We start from the raw sequence: 23,650 nt of genomic DNA, 5'->3' as shown, positions 1-23,650 counted from the left end.
GCAAGTTACCAGTTTATAACCCACCTGCTCTCAGGTTCAGAAACAGCCTGGCAGGCAACTGAAGGCCAATGAAGAGCTCGGCTCCTGCCCACATGTGGGGCATCCTGCTGATCCTGCCCTCGCTGCTGGCCGGGCTTCAGACCACCACTGCCAGGAAGGTAGCAGTATCCATAGTTGCCTCTGTGTATACTGGTGTGTGTGTGGTGTGAGCTGGGGGTGAACAAACACATCTGGGAAGTGCCTCGGGGTATGCGTGTGCAGGTCAGTGTGTGTGCAAAGATATGGCCCTGCCCAGAGATCCTTGCAGGCTCCTTCACTTCAAAGAAGGAGTGATCCCATTCTTGCCACTTTGTAGATGGAGAGCTTAGGCGATGGTCCCTTGAGGCTGACAGCAAGCAGAGCCTCATAGGTCAGGATGTGGCAGTATGAGCCCGGCTCTTCTGTTCCGGATGAATGGCTTCTGGGAATTATTTATATGTTCTATCAATTTCCTCGTCCAAAAGGGAGTAATAATATAACCAACTCAGGGCTGTGCTGGTTGGAAATCAACCTCATAATACCTAGGAAGCATTCAGTGTCACACCTGGGCCGAGCTGACATCTAAGCTGTAAACAAGACATGCTGGTCCCTCTGTGTTAAACTGGGCAGGTGAGCAAGAGTGTCGGGACAGTCCGTGTGTGTGCAGCATGGCACACAGAGCAGGCAGGGGAGCATAGGGCTGTATGTGTGTACATATTCTTAAGGGGTTACCAGCCTCAGCTCAAAAGGTGGAGTAGCCCTGTGGAGGGGTTGGGACAGAGGGTGTGCTGCAGGCAGAATGGGCCAAGAGGATTGTCACCCCTCAGAGACCTGGTCCTCTGCTGTTTCTCACAGCTCCCGTGACCGTCTGACGGGAGTGGAGCAGGAGTGTTCTCCCGTTTTCACAGAGCTTAGGATTTCCAAAAATCAAAGAACTTGTTTGCTGCCCCTTTTTTTTTACCAGGCGGAGCTCAGCCTGGACACAAGGTCCCTGACTCCAGGCCTCTGTCTCTGCCCAAGTGTGATCCTACCAGGCTTCACCCCTCACCCCGGGGGCTCTCTCTGGAGGCCCGCTCCATGGTGCTGCCTTGTGGGGAGTGAGGTCCACAGCGGCCTCTGACCTCAGTCAATGTTCACATGTGAACGGTTTGACAGGATTCAGCCTGGACCTAGTCCGTATCTGTGTCAGAGGAAGGGCGGAGTTTGGTCTGGGAACAGAGCCTTCCCTTCAAGAGCTGGGGGTGTCATTTAAACCACACAGCCCTCTCCCTTCCCTTGTCCAGAATGGCATCGACATCTACAGCCTCACAGTGGACTCCCAGGTGTCTTTCCGGTTCGCCCACACTGTTGTTACCAGCCGGGTGGTCAACAGAGCCGACACTGCTCAGGAAGCCACCTTCCAATTAGAGCTACCCAGGAAAGCCTTCATCACCAACTTCTCCATGTAGGTGTCTTCCTGCTTCTTCCAAACCACCGCTCAGCCCTGCAACTCCATCTCCTCTGAGCCTGAGACACGTCACTTGGGACACCCTTGTCCTGTCAGCCTCACAGGGAACAAGAATGTTACCAGCCCAGAGACATGTCTGTCCCTCCCGTGGTCCGGCCTCCTCACTAAGTACTTCTAGGTGGTAGACCACCAACCACAGCATCTGGAGTCTGCCTTTGAGGAGTACAAGCCTAAGGCAACTCTAGGCCAGAGGAAGACTCAGAAAGTCACCGGAATCGTATTCCAGCTGAGAAGATATTAGCCCTAACTCCTGGGGTCCCTCTTTATCACAGGCATGGCTACTGTTTTCTCAGGAGATGCCAGGGTTTCTGTGGACTCTGAGCTGGCAGGAGGCCTTACTTCGCCCTCTGACTTCATTCACACCCCCGTCCTGATCTGTTTTGCAATGTTTACTAAACTTGGGGAAAATCCATGTTTGCGAGGCAAGCATTGAAGGGGGGTTGCTCCCAGTAGGGGAAGCATGTAGGGATAGAGGCCAGCAAGAGCACTGGCTAGCATGGGTGTTTCCGGAAAACTGCACGGGTGGGGCTAGGTTCCCATTGGTTCGCTCCTCCTTTCTCCCCACCCACCTCCACTCCAGGACAGTTTCTGTTTTCTGACTCTGGAGCCTAGGTCAGTGGGTCCCCAGATGGGTCCACGGCATGAGATGGAGAAGTGCGAGGCAGGTTTCCCTGCCCCCTGCTCTGCCCCCTGCCCTGCCCCCTGCCCCCTGCCCCCTGCCCCCTGCCCTGCCCCCTGCTCTGGCCAGGAGCCCTGCAGAGCATCTGGAGAAGCTGTGAACTTTCCATCCAGCAGACGGAGCCAGGCTTCCCGTCCATCCCCATTCTGACCCAGAGTTATGCCCTGACCAGAGAAAGATGCCTGTTCTGTGCACTCAGTTAGAGCCCCCTCTCTCCCCCCTCTCTGCACACTTCCGCCCTCTCACCCCACTCCTCTTTCTGGCCCCTGTTCATCCTATAAGGAACCCCTGGAACAGCCATTTTCTGTGCAGAGAAATGGCTTTGACAGTTCCTTCTCAACTTCAAAGGATGACGACTAGAAGCTTGTCTCCACCACTAGGTGTCCCAAACCTGCTTCCAAAGCTGCCAGGCTCCCTGCAACAGCCACCCTAAGCAGGAGGGTTAAGGGAGAAGCTGCCGAGAATAGGATCACAGCCTTCACGCCTGGCCACACAGGAGGTAGAGTCAAGGCTGGGTAAAGGACAATTCATTACTGTGTTGTTCTGCTCTGACTGACTGGAGCTGCAGAACAATGCAGAAGATCCACGGGGCAGCTTGGAATGTGCCCTGCCTCCTCTGTAACCTGCCCTGCTCCCGCAGCAAGACCGTGCGAACCAACACTGTGTGTGTCTCGGGATTACTGAAAGCATCTCCCAGTGTCATACATGAGGTCTTCTACACAGTACATGCATGATAAATGGCAGTGGCCTTAGATGAAGATAGGAATCACACCAAAAGGCTCACCAAATTCTAGAAAGGCCCTTCTAAGAAAAGGTTTTAAACTGTTCTCTTCCCTGTCCAGGGTCATCGATGGCGTGACGTACCCAGGGATTGTCCAAGACAAGGCTGCAGCCCAGGAGCGGTACCAGGCAGCAGTGGGCCGGGGAGAGAGCGCTGGCCTCGTCAAGTGAGCCTATGGGGAAGGGTGCATACAGATAGAGACTGCCTGAAGCCTTCCTTCCCTCCAGCAGCCATCCCAACCTGAGCCAATGGGCTGTTATTTTCCTATCCCCCAGGACTGCAGGGAGGCAGACAGAGCAATTTGAAGTATCAGTCACTGTGGCCCCTAAAGCCAAGATTACCTTCGAACTGATATACCAGGAACTACTCAGACGGAGACTGGGAACATACGAGCTACTCCTCAAAGTGAAGCCGCAGCAGCTGGTCAAGCACTTCCAGGTAGCTGGTGCTGCTCTCTTCAGGAAGCCCCCTAGATTTTCCTTCTCAACTGAGGCAGCTTCTCCTTGCCGCCTAGCTTCCTGGGAGCACAGCTTATTCATAGAACCCCTGGTGACCCATCTCTTGCTTCCAGATGGACATCCACATCTTTGAGCCTCAGGGTATAAGACTTCTGGAGACAGAGAGCACCTTCATGACGCAGGAACTGGCAGACGCCCTTACCACCTCACAGAACAAGACCAAGGTGAGCCTGCTATGACCACCGAGTGAGGACACCCCAAGGGCCAGTCTTCAGTCCAGCTGACTGTGCTCTAGATTTCCATAGAAAATGGTTGGATGTTCCCTGAGCTGGGAAGGCTTCTGAGATCTGTGTCCATGCCACTGCCAAGAAGACAGGACAGTAAAACTTAGGGATGGTCAGTGGGTCCTTATAGGAGCTTGGGGTTTATGGGGAACAAACTTGGAGAGTGGACTGATGGGAGGGGCCTCAAGAGAGATAAATGAATTGCACTGAGCTCAGATGCTTGCGTGTCCCCAGAAATGGAATTCATACCTGAGCACGCCCTCACACACATACCAAATGGAAGCAGTCACCTTTTGGCTCAGAGTGAACGTTCCCCTAGAATTTTCACCCATGGCTGCATAGGGAATCTAACTTTCCAGTGCGCACACAGAAGGGGTGTTGGCCTCATTGTTCCTCTCAGCGTCAGCTTTGATTGTTCCTCCAGGCACATATCCGGTTCAAGCCAACACTCTCCCAGCAACAAAAACCTCAAAATGACCAGGATACAATCCTGGACGGGAACTTCATTGTCCGCTATGACGTGGACCGGTCTGTCTCTGGGGGTTCCATCCAGGTGGGTAGACTCCAGGCAAGGACAGTGAAACCTCACAGTCGGCCATGCCTTCAGACAACTAATCATGGATGTTCTAGAAGAGGGAAACGATGGGTCCTCACTGCACTAGGGGCTGGGTCACACAGAAAGTGGGTGGTTCAGTTGTGGTGGTCCTGAATTCTAATCCCTTTCCAGAGGCAGAGAAGAACTGCTTTGGGGGTTGCCTCTTTGCATTGCTGCCCAGAGGCCCTTAGCTCAGTCTGATATGTGAGTCCGGCAGTTGCGTTCATCACTTGTGCTTCCCCTTACTCCTTGTTTTCCCAGCATTCCCTCTTGATGGATATTTGGTTCATTGTGTCTTTTAGTATTAGCCACTTCAAATACCAAAACGGGAAAAGTTATGGAGAGAGTTGTAGGTTATGCATCAATATGAAAGTCTTCTGTTAGTAAGGGGCTGAGTTGTGGGAAATGGTGAGGATTTGGGGGAGCTACGGAGCTGGGATGGAGAGGGGTTATGAAAAGGGAACATAGGAACCAGGGATTTGGGACGAAGGGGTCTAGCAGAAACAGGGCTGGGCTGAAGTTCTGATCACTTGAGTGTGGTCTCACTCTGCACACAGATTGAGAACGGCTATTTTGTACACTACTTTGCCCCTGAGGACCTTCCTACAATGCCCAAGAATGTGATCTTTGTCATTGATAAAAGTGGATCTATGGCAGGCAGGAAAATCCAGCAGGTAGGTTTCCTGGACCATGAGATCAGCAGCATCCTAACCTTTTATGGTACCATGGGTGGGGGTTTCCTGAGGTCAAGTCTGCTCCAAAGCATAAACTATGAGCCTAGATACCAGGAAACTAGCCCATGGATCACGAGCCTTTAGAGAGCACCTCTGAGACACCTACCTTGTCTTCTCTCCTGCCCCATTAGACTCGAGAAGCCCTAATCAAGATCTTGAATGACCTCAGCCCCACAGACCAGTTCAACCTCATTGTGTTCAATGGGAAAGAAACCCAATGGAGGCCATCACTGGTGAAAGCCTCAGAAGAGAACGTGAAAGAGGCCACAGACTATGCATCCAAGATCGGGGCTGATGGATGTGAGTGTCCTACATGGCGGGAGACTTGGGGATGCCCATGGTCACGAGCTGGGGTCAACCCTAAGCATGTGCCCTTCAGGGACCAACATCAACGATGCAGTGCTTTCGGCTGTGAAACTGCTGGATACCAGCAACCAGACTGAGCAACTGCTCCCGGACAGTGTCTCCCTTATCATCCTGCTCACAGATGGTGAACCCACCCGAGGTGAGGACACTGGCATTTTGGGGCATGCTAGATGTGGAGCAAGGCTGGAACTGCTTCCAGACTGGCTGTGAAACCTGGGGCAGGGAGAAGGAGAATCCTCAAGACCCCTTTGGCTCTGAAGTTCCAGAAATATCCACTGAGCAAATGATTCTTTTCTCATCCTCTTCCCAACTTCATGAGTCTAGGGGAGACCAATCCCACAACTATCCAGAGGAATGTACAGGAAGCCATAAACAACCGATACAGCCTCTTCTGCTTGGGCTTCGGTTTTGATGTCCACTACCCTTTCCTGGAGAAGCTGGCACAGGAAAATGGTGGCCTGGCCCGGCGCATCTACGAGGACTCAGACTCCGCCCTGCAGCTCCAGGTACCAGTTTGATCCAACGTGGGATACAGACGGCCAGGCAGACTCTGTTTGCCTTTGTGACATGTTCCCCTAACACTCTGTAGGACTTCTACCAAGAAGTAGCCAATCCGCTGCTGTCGGCAGTGAGCTTTGAATACCCCAGTGATGCTGTGGAGGTGGTCACGCAGGACAAGTTCCGATACCACTTTAAGGGCTCAGAGATGGTGGTAGCTGGGAAGCTCCAGGCCCAGGGTCCTGATGTCCTCACAGCCAAAATCAGCGGGCAGACAGTGAGTATGATTGAACATCCCAGAACCAAGGGGCAGTAGGACTGTTTGGGCAGCCGCCTCATTCCCAGTCAGAGGCACTGGGCTCAAGTCCCAGTCATACCAAGTTCCAGCTGATGGGTCCTGAGTGACTGTCAAAGGACCCTGCTCCTCAGGTTTTCCTGAAGGACACCAGGCCCAGCTGTGTCAGCTCATGGTAGAAATCCAATAAACAATGTCGTGATGCTCATGAGAGAACATGACACATAGGGGAACTGATCACTCAGTCTGCCCCCCTGACACCTTACTCTTCTGTGAGCAGGTGATGACCGCAGGTGTTCCTTCTCAACGTCCCTCTGTCCTCATACTAGACCTTTGAGGGTGTGGGTAGGACAACAAGAGCTATTCCATTTCATAGGTGAGCAGACCAAGGTCCAGGCAGGACAGACAACATATGCTGCTCTCCTCTGCTTCTGGGACACCTCATAGGGCCCCAACCTTGCTTGGACTTCTCTGCCCCTGGGTGCAAGAGGGTCAGGCTGTGATGTCACAGATAAAACAGAGCTGTAGGAGGAGGCCGCTAGTTTCATTCCCGGCTGCTCAGCCCCAAAATAACCACACAGATGCTGTATTAATTTAATCACTGCTTGGCTCATTAGCTCTAATTTCATATTGGCTAACTCTTACATATTAATTTAATCCATTTCTATTAATCTGTGTATTGCCACGTGGCTGTGGCTTACCAGCTAAAGTTCCAACTGGCGTCTGTCTCTGGCGGCTTCATGGCATCTCTCTCTCTCCACCTTCCTTCTCCCAGCATTCAGTCCAGTTTTCCCCGCCTACCTAAGTTCTGCTCTATCAATAGGCCAAGGCAGTTTCTTCATTCATTAACTAATAAAAGCAGCACATAGACAGAAGGACCTCCCACACCACAGAGCCATTAGGCTAAAGGATGTAGTGGTAAATAAGGCCAACCTTACATATCCTTCTGAGACAGACAACTTGTACAGAAGTAGAGTGACTGCCTGGAATGTTCCCGACAGTACGTGCCCAGGAATTCAGCAGAAGGTCTGCTGAGATGAATGATAGGTAAGAGGGGGTGGAACCCAGAAGTGAGGAAGAGTTGTTGGGCACATATGCAAGCAGGGCACCTTGCCTGCAGAGAATGACAGTGGGGGTGGAGGGCCCAGGGCCTCATCTCAGACACAGTCAAGTGTAGGACTGTTCCTGAAGGCTGTGTGGCCAAGCAACCTGTCTTTAGACCAAGCTCCGTCACCTCTCAGAGGTGAGAAGTGGGAAAATTGCTTAAAGCTCTTGTGCCTCAGTTTCCCCCGGTTACAAATATGACCACCTCACATGCCTACCAGCCCCGTGTAAACACGAACGTAACTCAGACTTCAAACATAAGGATGGATCTGCTCACTCTCTTCTTCTTTAGTATTGGGGATTGAATCTAGGGCCTTAAGGAAATACACTACCACTAAACTATAGCCCCAGTCCTCTTTTTACTTTTTATTTTAAGACAAGATCAAGATGGCCTTGAACTTGCACTGTAACCCAGGCAGGCCTTGAGTTTTTAATCCTCCCGCATCAGTCTCCCAAGGAGCTAGAATCACAGACATGTGCCAATACACTCAAGATAAGCCCAAGAAAACGTTAGTCTATTCAAAATTAATTTAAGGAAAAACATCAAATAAGTAGTAACTTTACTGTGTAGAGAGAAAAACCTCATGTCTGTGACCCTCATACACCAAAACTCTGGCAAGACCGACCCTGGGTAAGAGTCAGGAAGAGACCAGTGCCAGCAGATGGGCAGAAGGCTGTGCAGGGTCTCTTAGCTGCCCTTCTGAGGGAGAGGCTTGCACACCTGTGCTCTCAGCCCCATTGCCTAGGCTGCCAGCTGGGCCAAACTAAGCCCATGACTGCCTTTCCCCTGGGAAGAAAGCAGCCAGACCACAGAGAGGTGCACAGTGTCCTGCCATCGCCCCCAGGGCCAGCCCCAGCAGAGGGGCGATGTGGAATAGATAGGCTTATTGGTTCTCTGACCTTCTCGTCTCATCTTTTTTGCTAACTACTGGGGTCCTTCTTTCTCTTTCCTTTCCTGTCTCTGTGTTTGGGGGAGGAGAACCCTTTTAGCTCCACATTGTATCTGAGACACCTTCCTTCTGCTCTGTCCTGGAAGTTGCTTCCCTTCTTATAACAGGTCAGATGACCCAAACTCCAGGCTACACAGCTGTCTTGCTATCAACGGACAACTGCTAACACTTCTCCCCACCTCCCTCTTGTCTTGGAGGGTCTGTGGGAGACCCTCATACTCCTGAACTCCCTCCCTACCCCCCCACCAATACTCAAAAGGAATGAAGCCCACATAGTTGCCCTGACCTGCCCCTATCCCAGTCAGGGTTCTAACGAGGAACTCGAATGCTGGTCAGCTGTAGGCATCGGGCCCTCCCTCTCTCACCTGGGCTGGTACCTCTTTCCAGCATAAGCAGAACATCACCTTCCAAATGGAGGCCAGCGTAGCCCCAAAGGAGGAGGAGTTCCAGAGCCCCAACTACATCTATCACAACTTCATGGAGAGGCTCTGGGCATTTCTGACCGTAAACCAGCAGCTCGAGCAGATGTGAGTGACCCTGACCCTTGTAAGTCACTGCTATGGGCTCCACATGACATCAGTAAGTCCTTCAGTGGTGGCACAGGTATGGAACGAGGTGTTATGTCTGAACTCTACACTCTCCCAAGGGGACTCGCAGGAGGGGCCCGTGAGAGGAGACTGCCCAGATACCAGGGACCGCCTGACTCCCATGTCTTCAATCCACAGGATTTCAGCATCAGGCGCTGAGTTAGAGGCGCTTGAGTCCCAAGCTCTGAATCTGTCACTCAAATACAATTTTGTCACCCCCCGTACGTATATGGTGGTCACCAAACCTGAAGGCCAAGAACAATTTCAAGCTGCTGGGAAGCCTGTGGATGCTGGTGAGTGTGGGCCTAGGTCTCTTGGCACCATCAGCCTGCCGACTAAGCCCCTGCCATCCACAGACTCCCAGAGACGCAGGGAGACCCATCTCAGTTCACCAAGGAGGAAACTGAGAACAGGTCTTGCAGCTCCCTAAATTCACTGCTTGCATCTGTAGTCTGGGGCTGGGGAAGCAAATTTAAACATAGGCACTTTGAATTGGCAAAACCACCCCACAATACCTCCCTCTCCTTTTCTTTCTTTCTTTTTTTTTTTTTTTCGAGACAGGGTTTCCCTGTTGTTTCTAGAGTCTGTCCTGGAACTAGCTCTTGTAGACCAGGCTGGCCTCGAACTCAGAGATTCGCCTGTCTCTGCCTCCCGAGTGCTGGGATTAAAGGCATGTGCCACCACCGCCCGGCTCTCCTTTTCTTTTTCTTTGTACAGATAACGGACCAAGAGATGCCTTCTTAGGTAAGGGCCTGATGACTCCAGAGCCAGCCTACATATAGCCTACCGGTATGCTGGAGGCCACGGTCTGCCCCGCTCCCAAGAGCTGGTGCTGTCTAACCAAACTCACAGGTCTACTTAGTCAATGGTTCACTCAAATGCTGGCCACCCCTTAGGGTTTGACCTGATTCTAGGTACACAGTTCCCATCCGATGGAGCCCCAGAGGGTTGACTCCAAGGGGTAAACACAGCTCTCACTGTTTTCCAGGGCAAGACCACTTTTTCAAGACTCACGCCCGAAGACCTAAACGGCCCAAACTAAAAGGTGCCGGTGGGGAAAGGAGTGGAGAGAAGAGGTTTGCAGAGTTGTGGCAGGAGATAGACTGGGCTCTGCACTTGCCTGTGAAAGCTAAGCCTGGCTCACGTGGCTGGTCACAGGCCTGCCACTAAAGATTAGTGTTTAATTAAAGTTGGCCTTCTGGAGTCTTACTTGGTCCAGAGAAGGGGATTTAGTAATCAGGGTAATTTAAGGGGCACAGCTCAGGAAAAGATTGCCCTCTCAGAGGGAAAACCCTACCAGCGGTTGTCTCCTGCCTAGGGGAGGCTCTCCAGCAAGGAAAACAGGATATGCACCCTCTCTACATCCTGCTCCTGGCATAAGGGCCCCTTCCTGACTGTGGGGAGCCAGGACATTGCCTGTGAAAACAATACTCATGTTGGTGTTTTTAATCTAGGAACTACGCTCCACACGGACCCCAGACTGAGTGTTACTGGCTCTACATTTAGACAAAGCGCTTTTCCTGGACTTTGGGGACCCCCTGGTGAACCCCACATTTCTATTCGCTTTGATAGCGACAATTTCAGGCTGCAACGTCTCCAGGGACCGGACCTGCCACCCTTCCGTGAGCCCCCTTCCTTTCTGACCCACAGTGGCCTTTCTTTTCCTTATAACTTGACTCTGACCCGTAGAGGGAGGGAGGACACCAAGCACAAGCTAGGTGAGGACAGCTGCAAAGAAAGCAGGTGGCTGGGCCTAGCTAGACTCTGTCCTAAAGCAGAGCCGGGACCCAGGGGCTGGGATGAGCATCTCATTTCCTGTGGCTACCCTCACTTTTCCGGCCCTCAACCAGCCTCCTCTTAGCCTGGTCCTCAGCATTGTGGGTCAGGCATGTGCTGCCTTGGCTCCTCACTGCCCCTCGATTGCCAGCCCACAGGCCTGGCAGAGTACTCTCTTCTGTGAGCCCTGGGTCACAGGAGGACTCAATACAAAACTCTTTGGACACCATGGTCAATCCTTTCCTTCTTGAGGCACCTCTTCCCCCACCAGTTAATCAACACCAGGCCTCTCCAGAGCAAGACCTTGTTTATGGTGAAGATCTACTCCCCATGACGGAAGAGAAAGCCTTCCCCATCTCCAAAGTCAACTATAGTCCCTTTTACTTCTTCCCATTCCCAATGTGAACTCAGACTCAGTCAGGGCCTATCTCCTTGACATCTCTCCTGCCCTCTAGGCCTGAGCTTGATGGACAGTAAGGACAGGGGCCAGGCAGGTGCAGCCGGCCTCGTGTCCTTATTGACTCTCCATTTTTGTTAGTGAATGTTTCTATTCTTTCAGTCACCTCAGCAACTAGAGTTCCCGTGGTTTTAAGTCAAGCTGTGGCACAAAGCACGAAGAAAAAAGATGCAGGTACTGGAGCTAGGGATGGAGCTTGATAATAGGCCGCTTGCCTGGAGTGCACAGGTCCCTCAATTTGCTTTCTAGCACCAGAAATAAACAAAAACATAAAGATACCCAAGCCAGAACTCCCTCGGTAGCTCTAGAAGATATTAGAAGGGGGAGCCCTGGGGACAAGGGGGAGCCCTGGGTCTCTACAACCTGTCACATGGTATTCTTCATGTCAGAGTGAGAAGAGAGAGCCCCAGTCACAGTCACCCACTACTCCATCCACAATGCCCTGTTCCCCAAAAAGAGACTACCTGAACCCAGAGCTTTTCTTTTTCTTTTAGAGAGTGCCACACCAGCTGAACCCCCACACTCAGGTAATTACCCCTGCCAGCTCCCGCCCACCTTTGGCCCCTTTGACTCTTCCTGACCCAGGAACTCTGTGCTGCTTATTACAGCTCCTGCTATTGTCTTGCCACTTCCTGGATCCAGTGTGGGCCAGCTATGTGTGGACATCTTACGTTTTCATGAGCCCATCAGTCTGTTTGAAGACCCAGGTCAGGGTAAGAGATGCATCCCAGGAATCCACGGAGAAACCCAGACCCCACTCATATGACTTTATACCATGTGGGTTTGCTTGTTGGGGTTTCTGTCCTGCCCAGTTCCCACAGCCAGCACATCCCAAAGAAAATCACACAGAGGTCTCCATAAGTTATAAACTGATTGGCCCATTAGCTCAGGCTTTGTATTAGCTCTTATAACTTATATTAACCCATTATTCTTATCTATGTTAGCCATATGGCTCACTACCTTTTTTGGCGGGGTAGGTCACATCCTACTTCTTCCGTGTCTAGGCAGGACTGCGAGAGAGCTTCCTTCTTCCCAGAATACTCCTGTTCTCATTGCTCCACCTCTACTTCCTGTCTGGTTTTCTGCCTATACTTCCTGCCTGGCTATTGGCCAATCAACATTTATTTAAAACGTAATTGACAGAATACAGACAATTCTCCCCCACCATGACTTACCCCTAAGCACAGCAACATCCCCATCGTGATTATCAAAATCTCACAAGGTGGCCATCAACACGATTTGAGGTCCAAATTCACAGAAAACCAAGTCTTGAGTGTGGAAATCATAAGAACCAGACCTGAGCCAGGTATGATGGCACAAAACTTTAATCCCAAGTAGTGACAGAGGCAGGATGATCGCTGGGAGTCTGATGTCAGCCTGGTCTACATGGGTTTCTGGGCCAGCCTGGGCTACTAGGTGAGATCTTGTCTCAAAAAAGAAAACAAAACAAAACAAAACAAAAAAACCAAAGGAGAAGAAGCAAACCTGAAGTAGAAGTATTGTAGAGAGTGACCCTTCTGGGGATCCAGTTCCAGGAGGACATAGTCATGGAGAGCCTGGTTCAGGACATTGCCCAGAATTGCCTTTGAACTCTCTGGTCTGGCCTCCTTAGGGCTTTGGGTAAGAGGTACGTATGAGAAAGACGGGTTCTCAACGATCGAAGTGCGCATCCAGGAGCCGCGCCTGTTTGTCCGTGCAAGCCCTGAACACGTGGTGGTGACTCGGGACCAGAAAAACTCCCAGTACAAGTGGAAGCAGACACTGTTCTCTGACTTACACAGGTAAGGCCCAGGGTGGGGTCCTAGGTGTGTGTGGCCTCTCAGGCTGTATGAACTGTCATGCTAGTGACGACAGTGGCCAGAGGTTGGTTAGGAGTCCCCTGTAGTGGCAGCACTCCAGGCAGGACAGAGGTAAATCTCCTAATGTCTTGCGGCTCTGGAAGCTTTGTCCTGGAACCTGGACCTCATCATTAAGCCAGGTCGCTAGCCCATGTAAAGGCGGTGTCATTTGGAGCTAGCTTTGTAGGCCATTCTGTATGCACACACCACATGGCCCTTCAAATTTTGTTTCCTTTCTAATCACCAGGCTTTTCCAGATTGAGTGGTGAGCTCACACTGACATTCATGAGAAGCCCGAGGCCTGGTGCCAGGGCTTGTAAATGCTCCTCTCACTGCAGAGTGTGCGAATTCTCATTGCTGTAACATGCACCTGGGAGGAACAAGGGAAGAAGGATGGTTTGAGCTCGGAGTTGTCAGTCAGTGGTCACATGGTCCTGTTGTTTCTGGGCACGGTGAGGCAGATCATCGTGTGGCGGGAAGAGTGACAGAGAGCAATGTGGCTCACCTCAAGGTAGCCAAGAGGTAGAGAGAGAGGAGCACATGCCTGCCTAGCAGACTTTTTTTTGGCTTTTTGTGCCGTCTGGGTCCCTACCCTAATGCATACTGCTACCTATGATCAGGGTGGCCTTCCCTGCCGAGTTGTTATCTAACATGCCAATGGTCTCTGCAAATGCCTGTATAGACACAATCAAAGTTATTCTCTTGTAATCTCCTAAGTATTTCACAGTCCTATCAAATTGGCAATTAAAATTAATCATTAACCTGTTTGAAGCTTTAGCGAGGAGAGAGCAGTTTAGCTGATATCACATGTTGGAAAGCTAGTGGGAAATGGAGGCAGATGATTTTGGGAAGCATGATTATGCCACTGTAGGCTTTTGAGGCCAGCTCTCTAGCTCAGTAAGTCACAGGAGGCTGAAGACCTTCTGCAGTATGTCCTCTGAGTTTCCAGCCTATCCCATGGCCTATCTTTTTCCATGCAAAAGGTCTTGTCCATTTCCATCTTACCAAAACTTTATCAGGGCCTTGTTCACATTTCCCAAATAAGCATACACACAGAAAATCCAGTGTGCTCATCTGAAGTCCTTCCAATGTCATAAGGTGTGGATGGAAGTTTCTGTCTTGCCAGCAGCTTCCAAGTAAACACACTAAGGCTTATATTAATTACAAATGCTCAGCCAATAGCTCAGGCTTATTACTAAATATCTCTTACAACTTAAATTAAGCATTTCTATTAATCTATGTATTGCTGCATGGCTCATTGCTTTACCTGTCTGCCAGCATGTCTTATTCCTTTGTATCTCTGGCATCTCTCCTAACTCTGCCCTTCTTCTTTCCATAATTCTCTGACTGACTTTTCCACCAACCTCTAACTATCCAGCTACTGGCCAGTCAGCTTTGTTATTAAATCAGTCACAATAACATATATTCATACAGTATAAAGGAATATCCCACATTTCCCCTTTTTGTGTAATTAAAAAGTAAGATTTCAACTTTAACATAGTAAAATTAGGGGCTGGAGAGATGGCTCAGAGGTTAAGAGCATTGCCTGCTCTTCCAAAGGTCCTGAGTTCAATTCCCGGCAACCACATGGTGGCTCACAGCCATCTGTAAAGAGGTCTGGTGCCCTCTTCTGGCCTGCAGACATACACACAGACAGAACATTGTATACATAATAAATAAATAAATATTTAAAAAAAACATAGTAAAATTATATACAACAAAAACAATTATCAAATAAGAATTACAATTCAATATCTAGTCCATTTATATTTGGCAAAATTAAAGAAAATATTATATTATCTATTTTATATTTGTGAGTCTAAAGTTTTATATCTAATTTACCTTTTATCATAGCTAAGGAAAACTTTAACTATGACTATCTAGTCTTCACCTTTATCAAAGACCCCAGAAGGGTGAAATGTTACCTAATGACAGGAACACCTGGCTGCCTGGACAGTTACCCTAGATTCTTCTGTGATGTTGGAACATTCAGCTTTGGCCTACAGGTCTAGTATATTGACAGACTTTTCTGTGAATCAAGAATTTTGAAGGACTGACCCACCTTGTTTTGGCAAAGTTCACTGTTATTTTCTTTTGTATCCTGCTTGTCCAATTTGAACAGCATACTATCAACAAGTGAGACAAGGGCAATTTCTCTGCCCACATGGCTAGCTTTTGCCATAAAGAAAGCACACTCCATATGAAGTTTCTTTGATGCCCATCATCTTCTCTGAAGTAGATGAGTGCTGCCAGGAGCAGATGTGTCTCACTGTCATGAAAAACCTTAGGTTAAGGTTTTTTTTTTTTACCATATTCTGTAGGTCTTCGAAGTGTTTGAAGACCATCTATTTATTTAAATATATCTGTTTATAACCTTGAAAACATACCTAACGTGACTATAAGTTTGACTGTTATAGATGACTATTAATTTGTATTTTTATTACACATTACATTTTAAATGAGTTGCATAAGCACAATATCCCAAACAAGAGTAGAAACATACACATAGTATAGCAAAAATAACTTTAAGTTTGTATCAATAAACTAAAATTCACACCACTGTAAAATACTTGGAGATTAATAGGTTAATAGTTATTTTTTAGATTAAAGTAGATTCAATAATCTACCCTTTTTTCCTATCATTCATATATCATATTCCCTTTTTTCTTTAGAAAGAGATTTTTGAATTTAATTCTTTTGTTTATTTTTTTTAAACCAAGACAAATAACAATTTGTAACTAACCTCCCCTTAAATTAAAATAAACACCCCATAAACCATCTTTTAGGAATATGGGTGTCATTCTCTAGACTACTTCGTATTTTGGGGGGCATTGGAATCTTTGGGGGACACTGAGAAAGTTCAGGATAGTGATAAAATCTTAGCTAGAGTAGTTTGTAAGGCTGGATCATCTCAGCCAGCAGTCTTGAAGCTGTTCTGGATGCAGAACTCCGAGGAGATTGCAACCCTCTGAGAAGCTAGATCAACAGGTCACCCATTTTCATTGGTATCTGGTGCCCTTGCTCTGAAAATACATAAACTTTTCAAGGTAATATATATTTCTGCATGAGTACAAATGTAGCCTGTGTGCTGTACTCAAGTCAGCAAAGGATGATTTTTTGTTTTATGTTTGAGCAGAAATATCTGTTGCATGTTTTATAGTTTTTCTAGGTTTATTTCTTTATGGTTGTAGTCAGGATTTTCAGGGAGTCTTCCTGAAAAAAGCATTAGTCACCTGAAACCATGGCACCAGCTGTAAAAACAGAATTCAGGGCAGTTGTGTGAGATTCTCTTGCTACTGTGAGCAGAAACCCCAAGGAAACATCTTAAGGGAGGGAGGATTTATTCTGCCCACATCAGAGGTTTCAGTCCATCATTGCAGAGCAGAGCAGCTCACAGTGTGACAGACCAGGGCAGAGAATACCTGCAAGAAAGAATTTTCTCCCTTTTATTCTGTCCATGCCCCAATTTGTGGGGTAGTGTTACCCATGTTCAGATGGGCTCTTCCCCCTTCATTTAACATACAGAAATATCCCTACAGACGCATCCAGAGATGAATTTTACTAATAGTCCAGGTGCTTCTCAGTCCAATCAAACTAACAATGACTGTTATCCATCACCCCCAATAAAAGCATATAAAATTCATTCATAAGAAACCAATTTAAAACCAGAGGAAGGAATTGCAATTCTCTTTTATAAACAGCGTGGGGAAATCGGACATCGTTCAGCTCCTGTGGGTGCTGTTCTGCCCGTGAGGAAACTGAGCCTAGAAGACTTAGGAGATTCTCTGCATAAGGCCACACAGTGACTTCCTGGCCAAGAGAATTCCCCACCCCTACCACCATCTCTGCACCACCTTGAGACTCCACACAGGTGTCTCTGCCTCCCTGCTCAGGCTTTGGGGTTTCTCTGCAGCTTGTTGATAGTCATGGACGAGAAGGGATTCCTGAAGCTCAGTGGCCCAGACAGAGTGACGATTGGTGTCATGCACATAAGTGACCCTCAGAAGAGACTGGCGCTTCTTGTGTCACACGCTGAGCGCTTCTCCAACGGCACCATTGGACAATTCGGTACTCCGCTTGCCCTTAGAAACTGCCTGTGACGGAGCACAGACAGGTGCCTCTCACCCCGCCCACCTCCCTCACTGTCTTTATCCCTCACTGACCTGCCCTTTAACCCCAGGTCAGTTTTACCAGGATATCGTCTGGGACCCACCAGTTGGACCAGATAACACAACACGGACACTTAGCGTTCTGGGAACAGAATACCCGGCTACCAAGTAAGCGTACAACCAGCCCACTGAGCCTGGCTGCGGCAGGTGGGGATTAGGAGGGTGAGAGCTGGGATCTACAGAACCCTGCTCTTGTCCCCTTGCTGGGGAACAAAAAACAGCTTGGACTCACAGAAAAACACAGGCTCTCCTTGTCCCTTCCCCAACTTCCAAAGTCCTGCATCCAAAAGACCTCACAAGCTAAGTTCCTTGAATAAGCCTTTGGGCAACTGGACCATCCTGACCTATGTCAGAAGGAATTCTGAGGGACTCGGAGATTCCCTAACTCCATGTCCCTGTCTACAACTGTCTCCCGTCTCTTTCTTCTCACCTGAGATTTGTTGACCACCTATTTATGGTTTCTGCTGTCTTCCACCCCAGAGAGCTCAAGTTGGAGTACCGAGAAGGGTTGCCAGCAACAAAGATTTCCTGCTGGACCGTGAAGATATAGCTGTTAGGAACAGTGTTGCCTACCTCACTCTCCTTGTGTGTGGATGGATGACACGGCATGCCACCAGGACCACCGGCGAGGCTTAGGTCTTAATGGGGAGGAGGATTCTCACTTATTACAAATAAAGAAGGCAATATGAACCCAGGAAGCTGGTGTCATGACTCCATGGCTCATCCTGGGGGACACGGGGTCCCAACCTGAAGATTCTGCCCCATAGAACATTAGAGTCTTCCACAACTGGCCCTCAGCAGCCAGGGCCCAGGGAAACCCGTAGGAGGTTTTCAGCCCTATCTTGGTCTTTGTCAGAAGAATATGAAACCAGCCATTCAAAACGCCAGTGCAGCACCCAGTAAGGGTCCCAGAATGGAAGAACGTTCTCAAGAGAGAGCAGGTTGGAGGCCTGCTGTGCAGTTGCCTGGGCCGTGAGAACCAGCTTTGACTCACAAAGATTTGCCTGGGTGGCACAGTTTTGTGACGTTTTTGTCTTGAGATGGGAATGAATGACTTTTCATCCCAAAGAGGGCACCAATAACAGATCAAAGCAAGGACTCCACCCTAGTCTGCTGCTGGCCAACCAGCTTCCAGAAGCTCAGAGAAACTGGGAGGGAGGTGTGGTGTTGGTGGAGCATGGGCACATGCACAGACACACACGCGCACGCGTGCGCACACACACACACACACACACACACACACACTTTTCTGAGGGTCAAAACTTAATTCTTCATTTTATTTCTCTCTCTGCTGGATGTCCTTCTTTTGTTATACATTTTCCCCTTTTATTTCACCTAAAACAGATTTCTATGCAAGAAAAGACTACCTAATAACCATAAGTTACATATTCCTCAAAACAGATTGGAATCTTTACATGAGGAGAAATCACATGAAGACCACAAGTCACAACATGTTTTCCTTAGAAGCCACCAAGTAGTTAAGCATTTTTTATATTATTTTTCCCACTATAACATCTTCACCCCGAAGCAATGATTCTTTTATTTCCGATGAACAGTTTTAAATCAGCTAAGCCAGTTCCTTTTGGGCTGGCAGGGAGCTGTTCATGGTGCGGGGGTAGCAGATTTCGAGGCTTTAGAGGAACTTTAGGTCAGCGGTCAGTTTGCCATCTATTTTTCTTTATACACAATTGGGTCATTAAATTCCCTCGTACAAGTTTGTATTTTCAGGGTGCACACCGGGGCCTGTGATTAATTTTGTACGTTAGATGGCCAAGGAACTCAGGCCTAGCCTTGGGGCTAGGGACGCCACTGCTTTCATTGTCTCTCAGCCTGTTTTCCACACAAAGCGTGGAACTTCCTTGTTCTTATTTTCTGTCCTCTGCAATTCTCATGTCTAACAAAGGGAAAGGTGACTTTTAGCCTATTTTTGCCTTTTTTTTAAATCTCTTATTGGAGCAATTAGCAGAATAACCTAAACTATTTCCCTAACCATCTTTACCAACTGTCCTAACCCCCTGTATCTTTTAGGCTAACTCAGAAAGCCCAGTTGAATCATAGAGCTAACTAATTAGCATTGCTCTTATAAAAATTATGGCTTGCAAGTAAGTTGCCCGGTGAGGCGTGGGGTTTTCCCAGGAAACATCACACTATAACAGTGGGATCCTTTCTCACAGCAATCTCACCATGCCAAATACAGGAGGAACAGGCAGCAGCAAGCAGGAGGAAGCACAGCAGAAGCCGGGGATGTTCTGCAGACAATCCTCCCAGGCTGTGCCTCTGCAGGGTTTAGATTTGCTATTCGGTGACTTGAACTCCACAGACTCCGTTGCTGACCGTGCTCCTCTGACATGGCAGCCGACACTCGTGTAGTCGGTAAACCAATGTATTTATTGAGAACTCGCCGGAGCATGGATGAGGGGTTACATACAAAAGCAGGAGTGACTCCAAGACCACTGCATCACTGGAAAACCCACCCATCGTGGATGAGGACTCCATGTTGCAGTCCTGGGGGCCGGAGAGAACCCCCCACCAGCAAACCCCAAAGAAGGGAAGCACACACACACTACCGCCAGAAAATAACAGGAATTAACAATCGCTGGTCATTAATATCGCTTAATATCAATGGACTCAATTCACCTGTAAAAAGACACAGGCTAACAGACTGGATACAAAAACAGGATCCAACATTCGGTTGCATACAAGAAACACACCTTAACCTCAAAGACAGACATTACCTCAGAGGAAAGGGTTGGGAAAATATTTTCCAATCAAATGAACCTAAGAAGCAAGCCAGTGTAACAATCCTAATATCTAACAAAATAGACTTCAGACTATCAATCAAAAGGGACAAAGAAGGACACTTTATACTCATCACAGAAAAAAATCATCAAGAGGAAGTCTCAATTTTGAACATCTATGCCCTAGAAACAAGGACATCCACATGTTTAAAAGAAACATTACTAAAGCTTAAATCCCACATAAAACCCTACACACTAATAGTAGGAGACTTCAACAACCCACTCTCCCCAATGGACAAGTCAACCAGACAGTAACTTAACAGAGAAATAAGGGAACTAACAGATGTCATGACTCAGTTGGACTTAATAGATATCTATAGAACATTTCACCCAAATACAAAATAATATACCTTCTTCTCAGTACCTCGTGGAACCTTCTCTAAAATTGACCATATATTGGTAACAAAGCAAACCTCAACAGATACAAAAAAATTTGGAATAACCCCCTGTATCTTATCAGATCACCATGGCTTAAAGTTAGAATTCAACAACAACACTAATTGAAGGAAGCCTACAAACTCACAGTGCTCAATTGAATCACCCCTGGGTCAAGGAAAAAAAATAAAGAAATTAAAGATTTTCTAGAATTCAATGAAAATAAATACACAACATATCCAAACCTATGGGACACTATGAAAGCAGTGCTAAGAGGAAAGTTCATAGCACTGAGTGCCCACATAAGAAAGTGGAGGAAATCTCACACTAGCAACTTAACAGCACACTTGAAAGCTCTAGAACAAAGAGAAGCAGACTCTCCCAGGAGGAGTAGATGACAGGAAATAATCAAATTGAGGACTGAAATCAATATAATAGAAACAAAGAAAACAATACAAAGAATCAGTGAAACAAAGAGCTGGTTCTCTGAGAAAACCAACAAGATAGACAAACCCAGATCCAAACTAATCAAAAGGCAGAGAGAGAATATCCAAATTAACAAAATCAGAAATGAAAAGGGGGACATAACAACAGACACTGAGGAAATCCAGAAAATCATTAGGTCATACTACAAAAACCTGTACTCCACAAAATTGGAAAATGTAAAAGAAATGCACAGTTTTCTGGATAGGTGCCGCATACCAAGGTTAAATCAAGACCAGGTGAACTATTTTTTAAAAATATTTATTTATTCATGCATTATGTATACAGTGTTCTGCCTGCATGTGTGCCTGCAGGCCAGAAGAGGGCACCAGATCTCATTACAGATGGTTGTGAACCACCATGTGATTGCTGGGAATTGAACTCAGGACCTCTGGAAGAGCAGGACCTCTGGAAGAGCTCTTAACCTCTGAGCCATCTCTCCAGGAAAGCCGAGAAGGTTTTTTTCATCAGAAAAATATTCTATGCCAACTCTTGAACTACAGAGGGTGTTGGCTGAATGAGCCTTTGTAAGAGTGAACTATCAGGCCAGTGGGTGAATTTCTGGCAGGCTTGCCCAACGTGTAAGAACACTTAACTTGCACTGTTGCACCCCCACCCAGCCTCCTTGACTGGAACCTCACCCCTGAACTTCAGTCCTAAGAGACTCTGAGGCACGGGCCTGCTCTCGAACATCAACTGATTAAATGACTTATATATATATACTTTTAATTGGCTCAATTCGTGTGACTGCCTGTCTCACACGGGTCATTTCAACATCCCGTCCACACTCCAGAGCAGACAACAATTAGTTAACGTGTTCACACCAGCACTTGCCTGCCTCCTCCTCTCCTTTCCAGCCCAGGACTGGGCCCTAGAGATGCTGTCGCCTACACCCAGGGTGAGTCTTCTTACTTTGATGAAACCAGTAGAAAACACCCCTCACAGGCCAGCCAATTCCTATTGAGGACTTGTTTAAGTCCTCACTGAGACTCCGTCCACAAGTGATTCTGCTTGACAAGGTGACAAAATTGACCTCGACAGATACTTTCTTGCCCGTAATGTCAAAAAAAAAAAAAAAAAAAAAGCTTCCTAGGAGTGGTTCTGAAGGACAAAGGGAAGGTGGCTCCCAGGGAGCAGGGCAAGGATGCCCATGTGGAGGGAGCAGCAGGAGCCTCCGCCTAGAGATGGGACCCTGCACTGAATTCTGGGAAAGAGAGAGAAAGGCGCTGCAGGATAGGTAAGAAAAGACCAGGCCAACCCTGGTGGCACACCCTTCACCTGGAGCAAGTCCTGAGTATGGCTGTGGGAGGAGGGGGAGGACCCGGCCTGCCTAGTTGCTGCCTGAGTGGAGGTGCCTCGCTGCTCGTGAGTTGAGGGAGTGGCAGGACTTGGGCTGGGTTATTTCTCTAGCCTTCTTCCCACATTCACCCTGGATCAGAGGAAGGTGGGAGCTGTGTGTCTATGCCCTCTCCCTAGAGTGGCAGTGATCAAGTCCCCCTTCCACCCTCCTCTTGACCAGTGTGAGCCCCACACAGTCATTCTCTGAGCCCAGAAGTGAAAAGTGTCTGTGAGTCTTTTGTTGTGAGAGGTATGACCATTCCTGTGACCCGTAGCCACCTAGTACCAGGCCCCCACCAACAAGTGAGCTCTGCATTCAAGACGCTCCTCAATTTGAGTCCTAGCTCTAGTCTTACTGTGTCCCCTGACTGGCCATTTAGAGTTCACCCACTGTTTCCTTCTCCAGGATCCTCTGCCCAGCATCCCTCCGGCCCTCAGTCAGAGACAGCTGAGGAGGCAAAGGATCCAGGCAGGATGATGATATTACAATTAGAAGCAGTCTGTGTGTCTGGAAAATGAATGATGAAGAGAAACACCTGATGCATGCTCGGAAAGTAGGGAGAATAGAAGAATGCCTTTTGTCCCCAGAGTGACAAAGGGGGATGTTCAAGCGTCTGCTATGCTCTGTGCAAAGCTCCATAGAAACCCGGGATGAAAATAGGAACGGTGCTACCAGCTCTGCCTGAGACCCTGGCCTAGGGTACCATTGCCTGTCTGCAGACTCCAAGGATGGCTGGGTGGATGAAGATGAGTCAATGGGTGGGTGGGTAGTGGAGGAGTGTCACCAAAAGCCTATGGGCTTACATCTTGGTCACCTGCCTATAGCATCAGTCTGCAGCCCAGCAGAAGGTAATGGGAGCTTGAAAAGGGCTGAGCATTGTGGAAGGTGGAGTTGGAAGTCATTTCTCTGTCCCATTTGGTCCCTCTGGACCAGTTTCTCTCCTGCTTGCTGTGAAGACCAGCCGTGACAATCTAAGTCTGGGCAGAAAGGAAGTTCTTTAATTCCTCCAACCATTATCACCTGGGACTCTGGCCATCGATGAATTTCAATGGACTCTCAATTGTTTACCCTGAGAGGAAGCTGAAGCCCAGCTGCAGGAGAAACCACAAGTTGAGATCACCTGACCCCACCCAAGATCAGACCATTCGAAGGAAATTCCTGGCATTCCAAGCACTGTAGATAGAAACACCTGCCAGCACACAGTCACCAGGAAACCCTAGACAAATGTCAGCCAATCAGGGGTCTTAAAACCTCAGAAACCCCTCACCCCCACCTTTACTATTATAAAACCCTATTCTAATTGAGCTCGGGGCTCTCCGGATATTCCAGTACATTGGACGTGCAGAGAGACTGAGTTTGCAAAGTTGATTAAAATAAAGGCTCTTTGCTTTTACATATGGGACTCGGTCTCCTTTATTGGCCTTTGTGGGGACCCACGGATTTGGGCATAACACTTGCCTGTCTCCACAGTTACTTATGAAATAATCATTCAGAGGTTTAATATTGATTATAATTTTTGGCTGATGGCTCAGGCTTCTTACTGGCTAGCTCTACATATA

General features: G+C 48.2%; 1 protein-coding gene across 4 annotated transcripts; it reads left to right on the top strand.

Annotated features, from left to right (window-relative positions):
* On the top strand, positions 1-17,794 carry Itih4 (inter-alpha-trypsin inhibitor heavy chain 4). 4 transcript variants are annotated; one of them, XM_038348720.1, is made up of 23 exons: positions 1-158; positions 1,302-1,462; positions 3,047-3,151; positions 3,261-3,423; positions 3,557-3,667; positions 4,152-4,280; positions 4,880-4,996; positions 5,188-5,356; positions 5,436-5,561; positions 5,747-5,928; positions 6,012-6,197; positions 8,657-8,796; positions 8,995-9,149; positions 9,574-9,600; positions 9,845-9,901; positions 10,311-10,478; positions 11,192-11,263; positions 11,584-11,616; positions 11,698-11,802; positions 12,702-12,870; positions 16,841-16,995; positions 17,108-17,204; positions 17,577-17,794. In XM_038348720.1, exons 1-23 carry the CDS (start codon positions 69-71, stop codon positions 17,644-17,646), a joined length of 2,787 nt encoding a protein of 928 aa, XP_038204648.1. In that variant the 5' UTR covers positions 1-68; the 3' UTR covers positions 17,647-17,794. The 4 variants fall into 4 exon arrangements, with proteins under 4 accessions (XP_038204648.1, XP_038204649.1, XP_038204650.1 ...); XM_038348721.1 differs by lacking the exon at positions 9,574-9,600; XM_038348722.1 differs by lacking the exon at positions 9,845-9,901.
* The last annotated feature ends 5,856 nt before the right edge of the window (positions 17,795-23,650 follow it).

This window comes from Arvicola amphibius, chromosome 12, assembly GCF_903992535.2.
Source record: "Arvicola amphibius chromosome 12, mArvAmp1.2, whole genome shotgun sequence".
In the NCBI taxonomy this organism is placed as follows: domain Eukaryota; kingdom Metazoa; phylum Chordata; class Mammalia; order Rodentia; family Cricetidae; genus Arvicola; species Arvicola amphibius.
This window is presented reverse-complemented; position numbering and strand designations above follow the sequence as displayed.